The sequence below is a fragment of the Puntigrus tetrazona genome, unplaced genomic scaffold (assembly GCF_018831695.1).
Source record: "Puntigrus tetrazona isolate hp1 unplaced genomic scaffold, ASM1883169v1 S000000283, whole genome shotgun sequence".
In the NCBI taxonomy this organism is placed as follows: Eukaryota; Metazoa; Chordata; class Actinopteri; order Cypriniformes; family Cyprinidae; genus Puntigrus; species Puntigrus tetrazona.
The window spans coordinates 1,964,627-1,981,001 of record NW_025047944.1 but is presented as its reverse complement, the minus strand read 5'-3'; the positions used below and the strand labels follow the sequence as shown (position 1 = coordinate 1,981,001).

The 16,375-nt window shown below is 27.8% G+C and overlaps 1 protein-coding gene across 5 annotated transcripts; it reads right to left on the bottom strand.

The window, feature by feature from the left end:
- Positions 1-8,847: 8,847 nt before the first annotated feature.
- Positions 8,848-16,195, bottom strand: chst3b (carbohydrate (chondroitin 6) sulfotransferase 3b). 5 transcript variants are annotated; one of them, XM_043231057.1, is made up of 4 exons: positions 15,874-16,195; positions 13,096-13,248; positions 11,414-12,581; positions 8,848-9,498 (listed from the first exon to the last, which is right to left on the bottom strand). In XM_043231057.1, exons 2-4 carry the CDS (start codon positions 13,173-13,175, stop codon positions 9,493-9,495), a joined length of 1,254 nt encoding a protein of 417 aa, XP_043086992.1. In that variant the 5' UTR covers positions 13,176-13,248; positions 15,874-16,195; the 3' UTR covers positions 8,848-9,492. The 5 variants fall into 5 exon arrangements, with proteins under 5 accessions (XP_043086992.1, XP_043086989.1, XP_043086991.1 ...); XM_043231054.1 differs by lacking the exon at positions 8,848-9,498 and having other exon boundaries at positions 9,534-12,581; XM_043231056.1 differs by lacking the exons at positions 8,848-9,498; positions 15,874-16,195 and adding an exon at positions 15,046-15,867 and having other exon boundaries at positions 9,534-12,581.
- Between the last annotated feature and the right edge of the window lie 180 nt (positions 16,196-16,375).

Sequence of the window (16,375 nt, the reverse complement as noted above, 5' to 3'; positions counted from 1 at the left end):
TAATTTTAATTTTAATTTAATTTTAATTTTAATTTAATTTTAATTTTAATTTAATTTTAATTTTAATTTAATTTAATTTTAATTTAATTTTATTTTTAATTTTAATTTTAATTTAATTTTAATTTAATTTTAATTTTAATTTAAATTTTTAATTTTAATTTAATTTAAATTTAATTTTAATTTTAATTTAATTTTAATTTTAATTTTAATTTTAATTTTAATTTAATTTTAATTTTAATTTTAATTTTAATTTAATTTTAATTTAATTTTAATTTTAATTTTAATTTTAATTTAATTTTTAATTTTAATTTAATTTTAATTTTAATTTAATTTTAATTTTAATTTAAATTTAATTTAATTTTAATTTAATTTAATTTTAATTTTTAATTCCTAATTTAATTTTAATTTAATTTTAATTTTAATTTAATTTTAATTTTTAATTTTAATTTAACCTTAATTTAATTAATTTTAATTTAATTTTAACCCAAATTTAAACCTAACCCTAACTTAATTTTAACCTAATTTAATTTTAATTTTTAATTTTACCCTAACCTTAATTTTAATTTTAATTTTAACCCTAATTTTAACCCTTAATTTAATTTTAATTTAATTTTAATTTTAATTTTAATTAATTTAATTTAAATTTAATTTTAATTTAAATTTTAATTTAATTTAATTTAATTTAATTTTAATTTTAATTTTAATTTAATTTAATTTTAATTTTAATTTTAATTTAATTTTAATTTTAATTTAATTTTAATTTTAATTTTAATTTTAATTTAATTTTAATTTTTAATTTTATTTTAATTTTAATTTTAATTTTAATTTTAATTTAATTTAAATTTAATAATTTAGAATTTAATTTAATTTAATTTAATTTAATTTAATTTTAATTTTAATTTTAATTTTAATTTTAATTTTAATTTAATTTAATTTTAATTTTAATTTTAATTTTAATTTAATTTTAATTTTAATTTAATTTTAATTTAAATTTTAATTTTAATTTTAATTTTAATTTAATTTTAATTTTAATTTTAATTTTAATTTTAATTGCAATTTTAATTTTAATTTTAATTTTAATTTTAATTTTAATTTTAATTTAATTTTTTTTTAATTTTAATTTTAATTTAATTTTAATTTTAATTTTAATTTAATTTTAATTTTAATTTAATTTTAATTTTAATTTTAATTTAATTTATCTTTAATTTAATTTAATTTTAATTTTAATTTTAATTTTAATTTTAATTTAATTTTAATTTTTCAATTTTAATTTAATTTAATTTAATTTTAATTTTAATTTTTAATTTTAATTTAATTTTAATTTCACTTTAATTTTAATTTGAATTTTAATTTTAATTTTAATTTAATTTTAATTTTAATTTTAAATTTTAATTTTAATTAATTTTAATTTAATTTTAATTTTAATTTAATTTTAATTCTTAATTTTAATTTTAATTTAGAATTTAATTTTTAATTTTAATTTTAATTTAATTTAATTTTAATTTTAATTTAATTTTAATTTTAATTTTAATTTAATTTTAATTTAATTTTATAATTTTAATTTTAACCTTTTTAATTTTAATTTAATTTTAATTTTAATTTTAATTAATTTTAATTTAATTTAATTTTAATTTAATTTTAATTTAATTTAATTTTACTTTAATTTTAATTTTAATTCTAATTTTAATTTTAATTTTAATTTAATTTAATTTTAATTTTAAATTTTAATTTTAATTTAATTTTAATTCTTAATTTTAATTTTTAATTAATTTTAATTTAATTTTAATTTAATTTTAATTTTAATTTTATTTTAATTTTAATTTTAATTTATTTAATTTTAATTTAATTTTAATTTTAATTTAATTTTAATTTTAATTTTAATTTAATTTTAATTTTAATTTTAATTTTAATTTTAATTTAATTTTAATTTTAATTTAATTAATTTAATTTTAATTTTAATTTAATTTTAATTTTAATTTTAATTTTAATTTTAATTTTAATTTAATTTTAATTTAATTTAATTTTAATTTTAATTTAATTTAATTTAATTTTAATTTTAATTTAATTTTAATTTTAATTAATTTTTAATTTTAATTTAATTTTAATTAATTTAATTTAATTTAATTTAAATTTTAATTTTAATTTAATTTTAATTTTAATTTTAATTTTAATTTTAATTTTAATTTTAATTTTAATTTAATTTTAATTTTAATTTTAATTTAACTTTTAATTTAACCCAATTTTAATTTACTTTAATTTAATTTAATTTAATTTTAATTTTAATTTTAATTTTAATTTTAATTTTAATTTTAATTTTAATTTTAATTTAATTTTAATTTAATTTTAATTTAATTTTAATTTTAATTTTAATTTTAATTTTTCTAATTTTTAATTTTAATTTACTTAATTTTAATTTTAATTTTAATTTTTAATTTTAATTTAATTTAATTTAATTTTAATTTTAATTTTAATTTTAATTTAATTTTAATTTTAATTTTTAATTTTAATTTTAATTTTTAATTTTAATTTTAATTTTAATTTTAATTTTAATTTTAATTTAATTTTAATTTAATTTAATTTTAATTTTAATTTTAATTTTAATTTAATTTTAATTTTAATTTTATTTAATTTTAATTTTAATTCTTATTTTTAATTTAATTTTAATTTTAATTTAATTTTAATTTAATTTTAATTTTAATTTTAATTTAATTTTAAATTTAATTTAATTTTAATTTTAATTTTAATTTAATTTAATTTTAATTTTAATTTAATTTAATTTAAATTTAATTTAATTTAATTTTAACCCTAACCTAATTTCTAAATTTAATTTTAATTCTAATTTTAATTTAATTTTAATTTTAATTTAATTTTAATTTAATTTTAATTTAATTTTAATTTTAACCTAATTTTAATTTTAATTTAATTTAATTTTAATTTTAATTTTAATTTAATTTTAATTTTAATTTAATTTTAATTAATTTTAATTTTAATTTTAATTTTAATAATTTAATTTTAATTCTAATTTTAATTAAATTTAATTTTAATTTTAATTCTTTAATTTAATTTAATTTTAATTTTTAATTTAATTTAATTTAATTTTAATTTAATTTAATTTTAATTTTAATTTTTAATTTAATTTAATTTTAACTTAATTAATTTTAATTTTAATTTAATTTAATTTAATTTTAATTTTAATTTTAATTTTTAATTAATTTTAAATTTAATTTTAATTTTAATTTAATTCCTTAATTTTAATTAACCCTAATTTTAATTTTAATTTAATTTTAATTTTAATTTTAATTTTAATTTTAATTTTAATTTTAATTTTAATTTTAATTTAACTTAATTTTAATTTTAATTTTAATTTTTAATTTTAATTTTTAATTTTAATTTTAATTTAATTTTAATTTTACTTTAATTTTAATTTTAATTTTAATTTAATTTTAATTTTAATTTAATTTTAATTTTAATTTAATTTTAATTTAATTTAATTTTAATTTTAATTTTAATTTAATTTTAATTTAATTTTAATTTTAATTTAATTTTAATTTTAATTTTAATTTTAATTTTAATTTAATTTTAATTTAACCTAACTCCTAATTTTAATTAATTTAATTTTAATTTAATTTTAATTTCCAACCTTTAATTCTTAACTTTAATTTTAATTTTAATTTTAATTTTAATTTTTAATTTTAACTTAATTTAATTTTAATTTAATTTTAATTTAATTTTAATTTTAATTTTAATTTTAATTTTAATTTTAATTTTAATTTTAATTTAATTTTAATTTAATTTTAATTTAATTTTTAATTTAATTTAACTTAATTTTAATTTAAATTTTAATTTTAATTTTAATTTTAACTTAATTTTTAATTTTAATTTAATTTAAATTTTAATTTTAATTTTAATTTTTAATTTTTTAATTCCTAATTTAACTTTAATTTTAACTTTAATTTAACTTTAACCCTAATTTTAATTTTAAATTAATTTAATTTAATTTTTAATTTTAAACCCTAATTTAATTTTAATTTAATTTTAATTTTAATTTAATTTTAATTTAACCCTAATTTTAATTTTAATTTAATTTAATTTTAACTAATTTAATTTTAATTTTAATTTTAATTTAATTTTAATTTTAATTTTAATTTTAATTAATTTAAATTTTAATTTAATTTTAATTTTAATTTTAATTTTACCCTAATTTTAATTTTAATTTAAACCCTAATTTAATTTAATTTACTCTTAACCCTAATTTTAATTTTTTAATTTTAATTTTAATTTAATTAATTTTAATTTTAATTTAAATTTAATTTAACTTTAATTTTAATTTAACCCTAATTTTAACCTAACCCTAATTCAATCCCTATTTATCCCTTAATTTTACCCTCAATTTTACCCTTATTTTAACTTAACCCTTTTAATTTTAATTTCAATTTTAATTAACCCTAACCCCAAATTAATTTAATTTTAATTTCTAATCCTAACCCTAATTTAACTCAACCTACTAACCCAAACCACCTAACATTAACTTAACCCTAACTAACTGTAACCCTAACTCCTAACCCAACCCCAACCCCAACCTACCCCTAATTTAACCCTAACCTAACATTAACCTAACCCTAACTAAAAAAGTAAGTTGAATAAAGAGACTGGCAAAAACCACAAATAAAAAGAGTTGCATTACAGGGGAGTAGCATTAAAAACCTGAAAACAGGTAAACAAACTGGACAAACAGAAGAAGCATAATTTACAACTAACAATTGTCTATTGGTTAGATGTCAGGCTCAACCATTGACAGGCATGTAATCAACCAGCTATTAAAATTACCAATTAACTAAACCTCAATATTCTAAACTTTTGTACATTCATTAAACTACAAATTATTATTTAACAAATATATTTAGTCACTTTAATTAAACAACAAATATACCCACTCCCATGATGCACCATGACACATACTGAAAAGATCATTCCAGAAATTGTGAATTCAACTGAATACAGGAAAGCATAATCACCAAAAGGCACACTGGAACATTACTACATGATATTATGAAACAGAGCTTTCCTAAATTCTGAATAAAATTGAACAAATTTATTTCAAGTATAACAAAACACCACAGGGTAGCAGCATCTGCTGGTCAAATGGTGTAAATGTGATGAAAAATAATTACAAATAATTGAACACTATTAAATATTGTGTTTTTTTTAAAGGGGTAGTGCTTATTTTTCTTGTTATTAGGTGTAGCTTGGCATATTTAATTAAAACCAGTTAAATATCATTCTTCTTTTTTGTATGCAACATACAATTATAGATGTTTTACACCTGCAAATTTATTGCTTTGTTCCGAAACATAAAAAAAGCACCAGGTTCTGAAACAACAGCCCAGGTATGAAAGCACCCTAAAAAAACATTATTAAACCGATTGAGCCACCCATTCCTGGGTTTACCAAACCAACAGCATCTAGTGCTAACCTTTTTTTAATGTTTGGGGGAAAAAACAGTGATTCCAAACAAAGGAATCCCTGTGTAATTTATGTTTTACATTTATGTACTTGCACTTGTACTTTTTGGATCCAGCTTGGGTGGGTTTCTGCTTATTTGTCTGGATTTAACCAAACTGCAAAATAAGACATAATTTCAGCTTAATTACAATGTAAACAAATCTGTAAAAATACAGTAAAAACTTCTGTTTTCAGTTGAACTAGCTGAAGTTTATCAAGCACGCAGAACAACAGGAAAATTCTGAAAAAATAATACTAGTTTAACTTTGCATGTAAAGAAATGATACTGAAAGAGTAACACGCTGACAAGGTTTAGAATTAGCATAGCATCACCTAGATTTTTGGTGTAAATTCATTCTGAAGCAATATTTTCATCAGTGCTTTTAGATACATAAATCTGTATATTTACTTCACAAAGGCCTAATTTTACAATGCATACATGTTTTGATATAAAACAAAACGTTGTATGCTGACATTTGAAATTATTTAAATAATAAAAGGTGCTTTAAATGTGAAAATCCACCAGTAGGTGGCAGCAAGTCACTTTTAATAGTGAGTCAAAGCGATTGAATGGAATCATTTAAACGGTTGACTCATTCACGGTTGAAACAGTGCTGTGGCTGGGTTTATAATTATTTTTGTTGCCGAAATAGAGCAAAAACAGGCAATGCGTTATTAATACAGGTTGTGCTGTATAAAATAAATAAAAGAACAAAAACTAAATGCAAAACTTAGTATTTTACCACAGGGGCCTTAATCTTTCTCCGGATGAAGTAATCAGTGTGCTGATGGCGTCTGCTTCTCCCGCACGCGATTCGCTCCACACGTTTTTTGCACACACAATAAATTAGTCTAATAAAACACTAAAGTGAAAGGGCACAGTCACAAATATTCACATTATCTCCATAATTAAATTGAAATTGGAATCAAATAATTGTGTCCTTGTGTGAGGACATGCAAAACAGTAACGTTAAATTAAACTCAACGGGTCTAAATAAACTAATAAGATATAGCACCAAAATACAGTATTGGCATTACTAAAGATGGTAAAGAACAAAAACTAAACCCTAAACTTAAATTTTACCTCAGAAGCGTTAAACTAATCCTTCTCCGGAAACTGAATGAAGTAATCACACACGGTTCGCGCCGCAAGGATCTTGCACCCACAATGCAATGCGTCATAAAAAATTACGGAAAAAACACCTGTAAACTAAAAATTCGTTTAACTGAAAATGGAAGTTTTTACTGTATTTTTACGGATTTTTTTACAGTGTATATTCATTTTTACTATTTGTGTTGTTTTGAGTGTGGTTACCATTAATGCATCTATTGTGAGGATTTTTACCCTGTGTTGTAAATTCTACAGCCCATCAGCAAATTTCACACATTTTATTTTAACTTTAAAACATTTAAGATACCTGTAATTCAGTTCAGGCATATACACAGCAAACACTATAGCCCAACAGGTACAAATAAAATGATCAGTTGAATAATTAGAAATGACAAATCTATTTATTGATATTGTCGATTTGCATTGTAGATCAATGTCAGTTAATATTTCTAAATAGACAGATAATGCCACAAATCTGCCAGGCTCTGTCAATACCTACGATAAAACAACTTTTTTAGTAAACAAAAAAATTGACAAAATAATAATAATTTGCTATAGATAATGATGGATAGAAGTGACTTGCCTTGACTTCAAAATGTTGAAGGAACTTTGCATATTTGCATATAAATGTATTTATCTACAAAGCTAAAATCCCAATCGTGTGTTTTTGCAAATAATGATGGGAGTATCAGTTGCTTTAACTGACTTAATAAAATCAGGAAGACACATCTGAACCTAAACCTGCCCTCATTTTTACTAGAATTTCAACACACATTTTGAGTGTAACTGATGACTACTTGTTTGTGTCTGAGACTTTAACATACCTAGTTAAATAAGTTCAGTCCTTTCTCTGCAAGGTCTTCAGTTTAAATGTGACACAGTGTGGCACACAAAAAACCACAGCTGCACAAGCACACATTCAGAGCCTCGTGAGGATCATGTGATGAAGGATATCATGTGAAAATGATCTGTTCTTAAGCATGCATGGAGAACCTGACTTTACATCAACATTGAACAAAGGAAACTAAAGTTTTTTTTACCTGTCAAGAGCAGCAATAAGAAATTATTGGGAGGGTTAATTAGAAAAAACTTTTACAAACTTTGAAAAGAAAATAATTCAGGTTATGTTACTGGCCCTGCCCAGATTCAGTCCTAAACTTAACAGGATCTCGGAGAAAGAACAGTAAGATTATGGAATAAACAGACTCCAGAAGAAATGCTTAAAATGTTGTATTTTTCCAGTTTTTCACAAAACTCTGTTTCCATGTTTACTAAACTGAGTTATTCAAACAATATCTGAAATCTTTTCACTGACTGCCACTAGCACACAACCAGCAGCAGCCTTCGCCACACACACAAAGAATGTGAACTGTTTGCAGCTAAATCTATTCTGAGCATAAAGACAAACAGAGACTGTGAGTTTGTGACACAGAAAAAAAAGCAAAACCACTTAAAGTGAAAAGGAGGAGGCCATAAAAATGCCTTGAGATGTCTGAGGGGAGGTAAACCCAACTGCAATTATAAACAGAACAAAATTATGTTGATGCATAAAAGACTGGCCCATACCATTGCCTTTGGCTGCTTTTGATTCTTTTGGTTAAAACATTATGAAGAGGATGTTTTAGTTCGAAGAAGAAAAAACTGTAAAACCAGGTGCCTGAGTGGTGTTGTTTATATAGTCCAACAGTGTCTATTTTCTGTCTGTGATGGTTTGATTCTCAGACACAGCTTTAAACACACGTACTGTACAGCTGAGTAGGAATAAGGGAATTAAATAAGTAATAATAGACTGTAACTCTTAAAATGTTTCTGTGTAAATCAACATGATTTGTAAATTAGTACATTATGATCCAGGTCAAAAAATCATAAAACTGCATACAAGCAACATTTGAAATACTGCACTGCCTGAAAGACACAATACAACACTGCAGAAAATGGTAACCAGCAACTGTTAGCGATAAGTTAATTTAGTGAACTTAACATTTTGGACCTGAATAAACCCAGTTGATTTAGCTATTTTTAGTGCACTGATGCACTCTTCTCAAAGGGGTTTATATTACAGCTCTCTCATTATCTGATGTGGTGGTCTGTTTGCAGGGTGGAGCTTAATGGCCTGATTTTACTTGTGAGGAAAAAAGGGGCCTCTGAGACTGTGGAAAGCGGTTGGGTTCTTCTATATTTGCTTTGACCATATACACATGCTCCACCCTCGTCACACAGCCCACACAAACCACGCAGTTCCTTCAGACCTCATGAAGCTTAAAAAGTCCTGTGCTATAAATTTCTTTGCAAGATGCTCATATTTTACCATATGCTGCAGATCCTATCGAAAGCAATGGTTTGAAATGCGTATGCTGCACCTAAGTGCTGGATGTGAGGTGACTGAACAGATCCCGGGCTGTGTGTGGGTGGGAGGGTGAGGTCAGTTTGAGTTAACCGCTCTGCCCCAAATACAGGAGGGGCTCAGCGTAAATGAGCATGTTGGAGTTTCACTGGCGCTCTAAATAGCAGACGGCACAGTAATAAACACAACAGCTGATTAGCAGCTGCTAGCAAGCAGGTTCTTCCTCCTCGAAGGCAGAACAATGTTAAGTGCTAGCACATGAAGTTGACATGACCCACGAGAATGAAGCTCAAAAAGCACATATAAATGAAAAAACAACATTGTTTAGAGAAATGCTGTACTACTAGGTGTTTCTGGGCCATCATTTAGGTTTATATGTATTCCTGGACTGTATACACTAATACGTGCTTTAACCCATCTTTCACATTTGGACTCATGACTTCTCAGCAGCTCTCAAAGAGATCATTGTTCATGTCATGCTCTCTTCACAGGCCCATGTGAAATTTGCTCCTACAGATCGGCTGTCAGTCATCGATCAAATCTTGAGGACACAGAAAACACATAATGAATTTTAGGCAAGGTTAAGTAAAACTTTATTAATCCATTAAGAGAAATATTCAAGCCTGTATTACTAGACATTTTGGATTTTTTGTAACAAATTTAAATAATGCAATATGAACATAATTAGAAAGAGCCCTTGTCAAATAAGACAATATATTAAATCTATAAAAATGTTTTTGTTTTCTGTACGACGACTTTTGATATAGTTCTGCAATCCGGCTGCAGAAAGAATATCTGAATACACAAAGCAACTCATTTCTTGTCAAACAATCGCACATACAGTACAGAATATACAGTCAATGCAATGCCTGTCTTCAACTTCTCATCAAAACGAGCTCACTGGCCATTTATCAACGAAGGAAATTATATTCTTTTTTTTAATAATACTTTAGAAGTGATGCAAAGACTTTATTTTGCAGCTTGTTTTCGATCAAAATTGCGTCATGAATCTCGTCAGCCTTATTCATGAAGCATAGGGCTGTGTTTGAAATGGCACACTTGCTTACTACTTACTGCCCAGTACACAGTGTATACTGCCTACTATTTTTTTAAAGAAATGTGTGTGAAACAGTATACAATAAGCAACAAATATTTCAGAGTAGTATGCTTAATTGTCACATGACAAACACAAACATTAATTCAGCACAGCTGCCAGGCCTGTTACCTTACAACAAATGTGCTCACCGTTCTTTTTACAAAGACTTGTTAATAAGGCTCATCCTAGTAAACAATGCAATATTGTCCAATTAAACACATTTCACAACAATTATATTTTTACAGTTACACTAATTGGAAAAGGTGATATATTCTAGTTGCACTAAATGCAAATAATGCTAAATTCTGTTTACTCTGAAATAGCAGCATTTTCTTTAGATATTTATACGTCAGTACTATAGTATATTATAAATCATTATGCAATAACATATTGAATATAAATTATTATATACATTTAATTAGATGAATGCCAATTTTTTGGGACAAAAACCTACATTTAAGCATACCTGTTTTATTACACTCTGTATTATTAAGGGGCTGTTATTTATTATTTCTTGAGAAAGTAATTTAATTTTAATTGAAAATAAATGCCTTTCTGATAAAGAAAAAAGGAGTAACACAAGTTTAACAAAAGGCAGGTTCAACCACAGGTCAATCGCTTCATCAGCACACATCTACACCACTGACAGTGCAGATGGACACGTGTTTTTTTTCAGTGCTGTTTATCGCAGCCAGGCATTGGTGGGTGGAAATACATTTTGTTTACATAATTTTAATATTATTTTTATTTCTATATTTTATTTCTATATTACATTACTGCAGTATTAGAATTATTATTATTTAATATCATCAAAACAATCAAGACTGTATAAAGCACTATATATATATATATATATATATATATATAAAGTGATGTCACATCACTTGTTGGAAATGTGCTGTAGATTAAAGTACAGTTTCTGTCCTGCCGACTATTCCCCACTTCCAGTTCATTTATGCATTTGAAGATGACAGTCACATGGAGCGCGTTGCTGTTCTGTGAAACAGTATCTCATGTCTTCAGATGCATACATCAAATTTCAGCCAATATAGCAAGTAGTTTGGGCATTTGGTGCAGAAAATTCACATACTAATCAAAGTATACACACAGCATCCTGCAATATAGTAGGAGTTGTATGGTAGTATGTCATTCCGAACACAGCTTCTGTACTGATTTCAGTGGGCTTGAGTTAAATTTAGCAGATTCTGGCAAATATTTCATGCATACAGAACATTTGTCTACTATGCACAGCATACACACTGGATACTGCAGAAATAGTACAAGTAGTATGAGAGTATGGCATTTCAAACACAGCCTAGGTTTAGAATCACAAAAATGTTCTCTCCTCAATCAAACTCACTGATTTATCAGTCAGCATGTCTCTGTTCTCTGCAAACTTGTATCCAAACAGAGTCATTGTAGGGCCACACACTTTCTGCACCAGCTGCACCAGTTTAAAGGGAATGCTAAACCTCCATTTCTCCACCTGCTCCGAGGAATTCTTCTGTGTGGAGTAAACTCCACTGACCTCCTTCGACGCCCGAGTATTTTTTAGGATCCACTCCTCCACCTTTGCCGTGAAGGGAATACCTATAAAGTCGTACATCTCTGCAGCTTTGCGCATGGGGAATCGCGCAATGTCCTCATAGCGCACTAGCATGTAGCGTCCTCTGAGCCATGCTGGCTGCTTCAGGCCAATCTCGGCGGACATGCGGATGTTGTCACAGTTTCCTTTGAGCTTCCTCACTTCGTCCTCATCCACCGGCATGTCTCCGTCCACAGCCCAACGCTTCCAGATGTCATACTTGCTGGAGAAGGCCACCATGCGCGAGGCCAGGACAGCACGAGGGTCCCTGACCAGCTGGATAAAGGTCATGTCGAGCCGGGGGTCCTCGGCCAGGGGCCGGAGTGTCTCCAGCTGCCGCACACGGACAGACTTGATGGCACGGTGCTGTTTTACAGAGCAGGACTGAGCGGCCAGTGTTAGGTTGAGCGGCCCACAGCGGCGCTCGCGGCAGTGATAGCGCTCAAATACTCTCCTGACCAGCGGCGTACACACCGGCTCCTCACACAGAGAGCGGCTGGACTCACGCCGGAAGAGCGCAGCGGTCACGTGATCCCGCGGAGCCGGTTCGATGAAGCTCTCCAGCAGAGAGAAGTCACACAGGAGCAGCTGGCGCAGAACGTCTCTGTAGGCCGGCCCTGCGACTGAGGCATTTGTCCCACCGCTTTCCACGGTTAGCATACGCTCCACGTGCCACAGCGGCTCAAACAGATAGAACATGCTGGAGCCCTGCTGGTTAAAGAACTCTCCCACGAATGAGGAGCCGGTGCGAGTCGTGGCCAGCAGAAGGATGTGCTTGCGTCCTCCAGCTGCTGAAGCAGGGCTCCGCTCGACGCTCCGAGTCGAGTTCTCCAGAACACTCAGGTCCATCGAGACATTGTGCTGCGCAGAGGACAGAAGAGAAGCACTGAGCAGCAACAGAGGGGTCAGCGGGGTCAGTCTAGGGGTCAGTTTATCAGACACCCTGAAACAGACAGAAGAGAGCCACAGGATAAAGCTATTGGTGCTAATAGGAACATCTCACACAAAAACTGTGGTGGCGGTTGAGGTGAGATCCCCCACATGATTGTAAAGTGCTTTGGGTGTATGGCAATACACAATAAAGCGCTATATAAATAAACATTCTGTCCTTCCAAACATCTATGACTTCATTTCATCTGCAAAACAATTTTTTTGTCCATATAACATCAACTTGTCTTCTAAATGTTTTCTTTCCAAAAATAAAACATGAAGAAATGATTAGAAAAAAGAAAAATAAATTGTCAATGGAACTATCCCTTTAATGTCTAATCCCCTCTTAAAGTAGCAGTTTCTCTAAGAACAGAAATTTGTACACAGCAAAATTATTAACACCTGTTCACCAACAACGGCAAGCTTTGAACGTTTTTTGTTATTTAGATTGATGTAATCCACCACAGCTTCACCAAACTAAACACATACAGAGGAACAAACAGAAAAAGAAAGAGAAAGCAACCTACTTTGAAATGATGTTGTTTTCCTTTTCTATGATGACCAGAGCCACGATAAAGATGATAGAAATGGTATATTTAATGCGCATTCTTGTGTGTGATAGTGTTCAGGGGGTGATTGACTCTCAGATCATTGCTTCATCTTTTTCCTCTTGTTAGACACTGAAATAAAACACACATGTGACACATGAGTCATGACAAACACTGTAAAACCACACTAATCTAGATTTATTCTCCACTGCTGATCCACAAATACATCTGATTTAAAATATTTCTCTTTTCATAGCATGTGTGTAATTATTAATTCAACCTCTCTTTGCAGTCATGGATGGTTGATGTGGACAATTACTCTAAAGTCTCATATGACTGCATTATATATAGGAGCATAGTTAGTAGCGTTCATTTAAATATATTTTATATTAATAGCACTGTAAAAGTAATATATGTAAAACCCATGCTTGCAGTCTGACATATTATGACAGGTTTGGTTTTCATAAATAATCTTCATAAATCTCTCTATAAGGCATAAAAAGACTCAAGATTCAAACTGATTTTGACGTGTTTGTGAGGACAGTTCTGTGAGCGACTGGCAGGCCGGTCATATGGAGTTAATTCAGCTGTATTTCTATGCTGTTTCTGCATAGTTTGAGGTATATTCACAGCTCAATATGCTGCATAAAGACTTACTGAAGTTTTCACTGGAAGCAGAAGACAAAGAAGAAGTAATAATAATAGTGATTCTTGTTTTAGAAAAGACCACTAATTATATCTGACTGAATTATCTACAATACTGACACCACAGCAAAGGATGCTGTGTAGGGTTTAAATTAAAATCTAAAAACACCACTAAAAAATAAAGACAGTCTTTTTTACGTGCAAGCAATCACTGATTAATACAAAAACGTAAATCTGGGTAGCATTTTACAACAAGGTTTCACTTGTTAATACTGTACAGTGCTTTGATGCAACCTGTGTTGTTAAAAGCGCTATATAAATAAAAATGATTGATTGATTGATTGATTGTTAACATTAGTGCATACAAACATATGAAAAAAATTTATTAACATTAGAAACAATGAACAAATTTGTTATTTTTGAATAACATTAACAAAGGTTAATAAATCCTGTAAAAATGTTCACAGTTAGTTTATGTTTAATGTTAACATTTGAGACTTTGTTTTCAGAAATGATTACACTGATTTAACCTTATCATTTGAAAAATACATTATAGTTAAAATAAATACTTTGATATGCAACATTTGCAGTTTAAATCTGAAGATTTCTCACAGAAACTGCTGAAATCAGACACAGAACATAACAACATTCATTACACTCAATAGCAACTGTGACGGAAATATTGCCTTAAAACCACAATACAGCTAAATCCCAAATCGAATACAGTGAATACAGTTTGACTTACATCTTTATTCTTTTATACACACAATCGTGTTGACATACAAATAACCCAGATCATCTAACAAGTCTTTACATTTTATGTCTGTGCATAGATGCCGTACATTTGCAATTAAACTGGTGAGAAAAAAACATGTTTGGCAGCAAAGATCACAGGATCATCCCAGACACATTGACTCAACACTCTGTCAGGTTCAGACAGAGTAAATCCTATGTAGTCTGTTATTTGAATAAATGTGAATCTGTAAGATTCCAGTTTCAATGATAAATACTAGAGCGTTTTATGAACAAACCCGCTGCATTCAGAATCACTTTCTCTCAAGAAGAACCAGTTTAAAGGCTTTGTGTCAAAAACGTATTTGTGAAAGATTAAAAAAATGACATTGTATCATTGTACAGCATCATACATACACAGTACATTGGTATGTGTCAACAGTATGAGAAAGGACTATTTTAATGATGTATAATTAGTCTGTCATTGGGATTTATGAGAAGGGTGATGGATGAGTAAACTTTCAAAGCCAGTGAAATATTCCAGACTCTCACCTTCAGGAACACTTTACCCAATCCTCCCGTCTAAAGCAGGGATATTTGTGACCTGCTTGTGTGGGATAATTACACAGTACTGTAGAGAGAAGCTGTCCGGCCAGCAGACAGTGGTTAGGAGGCAAGTTCTGTCCTGCACAGTTAACCTGAGCCACAAATTAGACTCAGAAAACCTTTACATCACCACCAAACTCTGATCAAATCAGTTCATGTATTTAGCCGGGCGAACGTTCATTGTCCCACACTGTCTCGTTTACTCCTTCATCTCTGGTCATCTAACTAAAACCTGAACTAACTGCAAGCTGCGCAATAAAACTACGTCTAAAATGCTTCCTATTATCTGTGCTATAATTCTTGTTTCTTGATGATAACCATCTACATAAGCAACATGCAAATCTTAGCTTAAATCTTAGATTTATTCAGTGATTATTGATTATCATCATGTAAAAAGACCTGGAAGCTGTGCTTGATCTCACACTTGTGTCACATTCCTCACACACACACTATGAGACTGACACACAGAACCCTCAGTAAACAGCAGCACTTCGTCTGATCAGAACGAGCTAAAGACCGGCGAGAAACACACGAATCATTTCAGCAAATCTCCAGGAAACGAGCCTTCGCCGAATCACACATCGATATGATCACATTAATACCGCGCACTGATGAAGTGATGCATTAATACATCTGTTACAGCATCAGATCACAGATGAGCCATACATCGACTCTCTCACAGTGTCATTCAATAATTATATCAGACAATGAGAAAGTCATTCATCATCATTTCGAAATGATAACGGAATATAATAAAGCATGATGATACTGTACCATTATATTTACGCGTTCATTAGTTTCCTCGTTCACTTGATGAAAAACAAAAAAACAGTATAATCCAGATCACGGTGTGTAAAATTCAGCATTCAATAATAAAAAAAAATCCAATCCATCATTTGATAATCATTCGTGTCTAGATTTATAACACATTGAAACTATTAAATCAAGAAGTTACCTACAAAAACATCTAAAACTGATCGGGAATACAAAAAAAGCCTCACACATATATTGTGTAAGTGCATCGATATACATTTACTAATAAAAGCAAACGGGCTGGAGAGACCGAGATGCGTCTCATCCGCGGAGCGAGTCTGACTCCAGCAGACCGACACAAAACAGCGCCGCTGCGTCACCGTGACGTGCGCGCCCCCGCGCCGACGCCAGCGCATTCTAACAAACACCATCATAACAAAACAACAACAACAACAACATGTTTTATTACAGGAGCGCAAATACAGTGTAAGAGAGCTTGGTAAAAGTATCACGTAGAATCAAC

Bases quoted from the DNA above. Each gene is read 5' to 3' on its own strand.
- chst3b (XM_043231054.1), bottom strand. From the start codon at position 13,175: ATGCGCATTAAATATACCATTTCTATCATCTTTATCGTGGCTCTGGTC. The intron at 12,582-13,095 runs GTAGGTTGCTTT...TGTCTGTTTCAG, and splicing joins GAAAACAACATCATTTCAAA to GGTGTCTGATAAACTGACCC.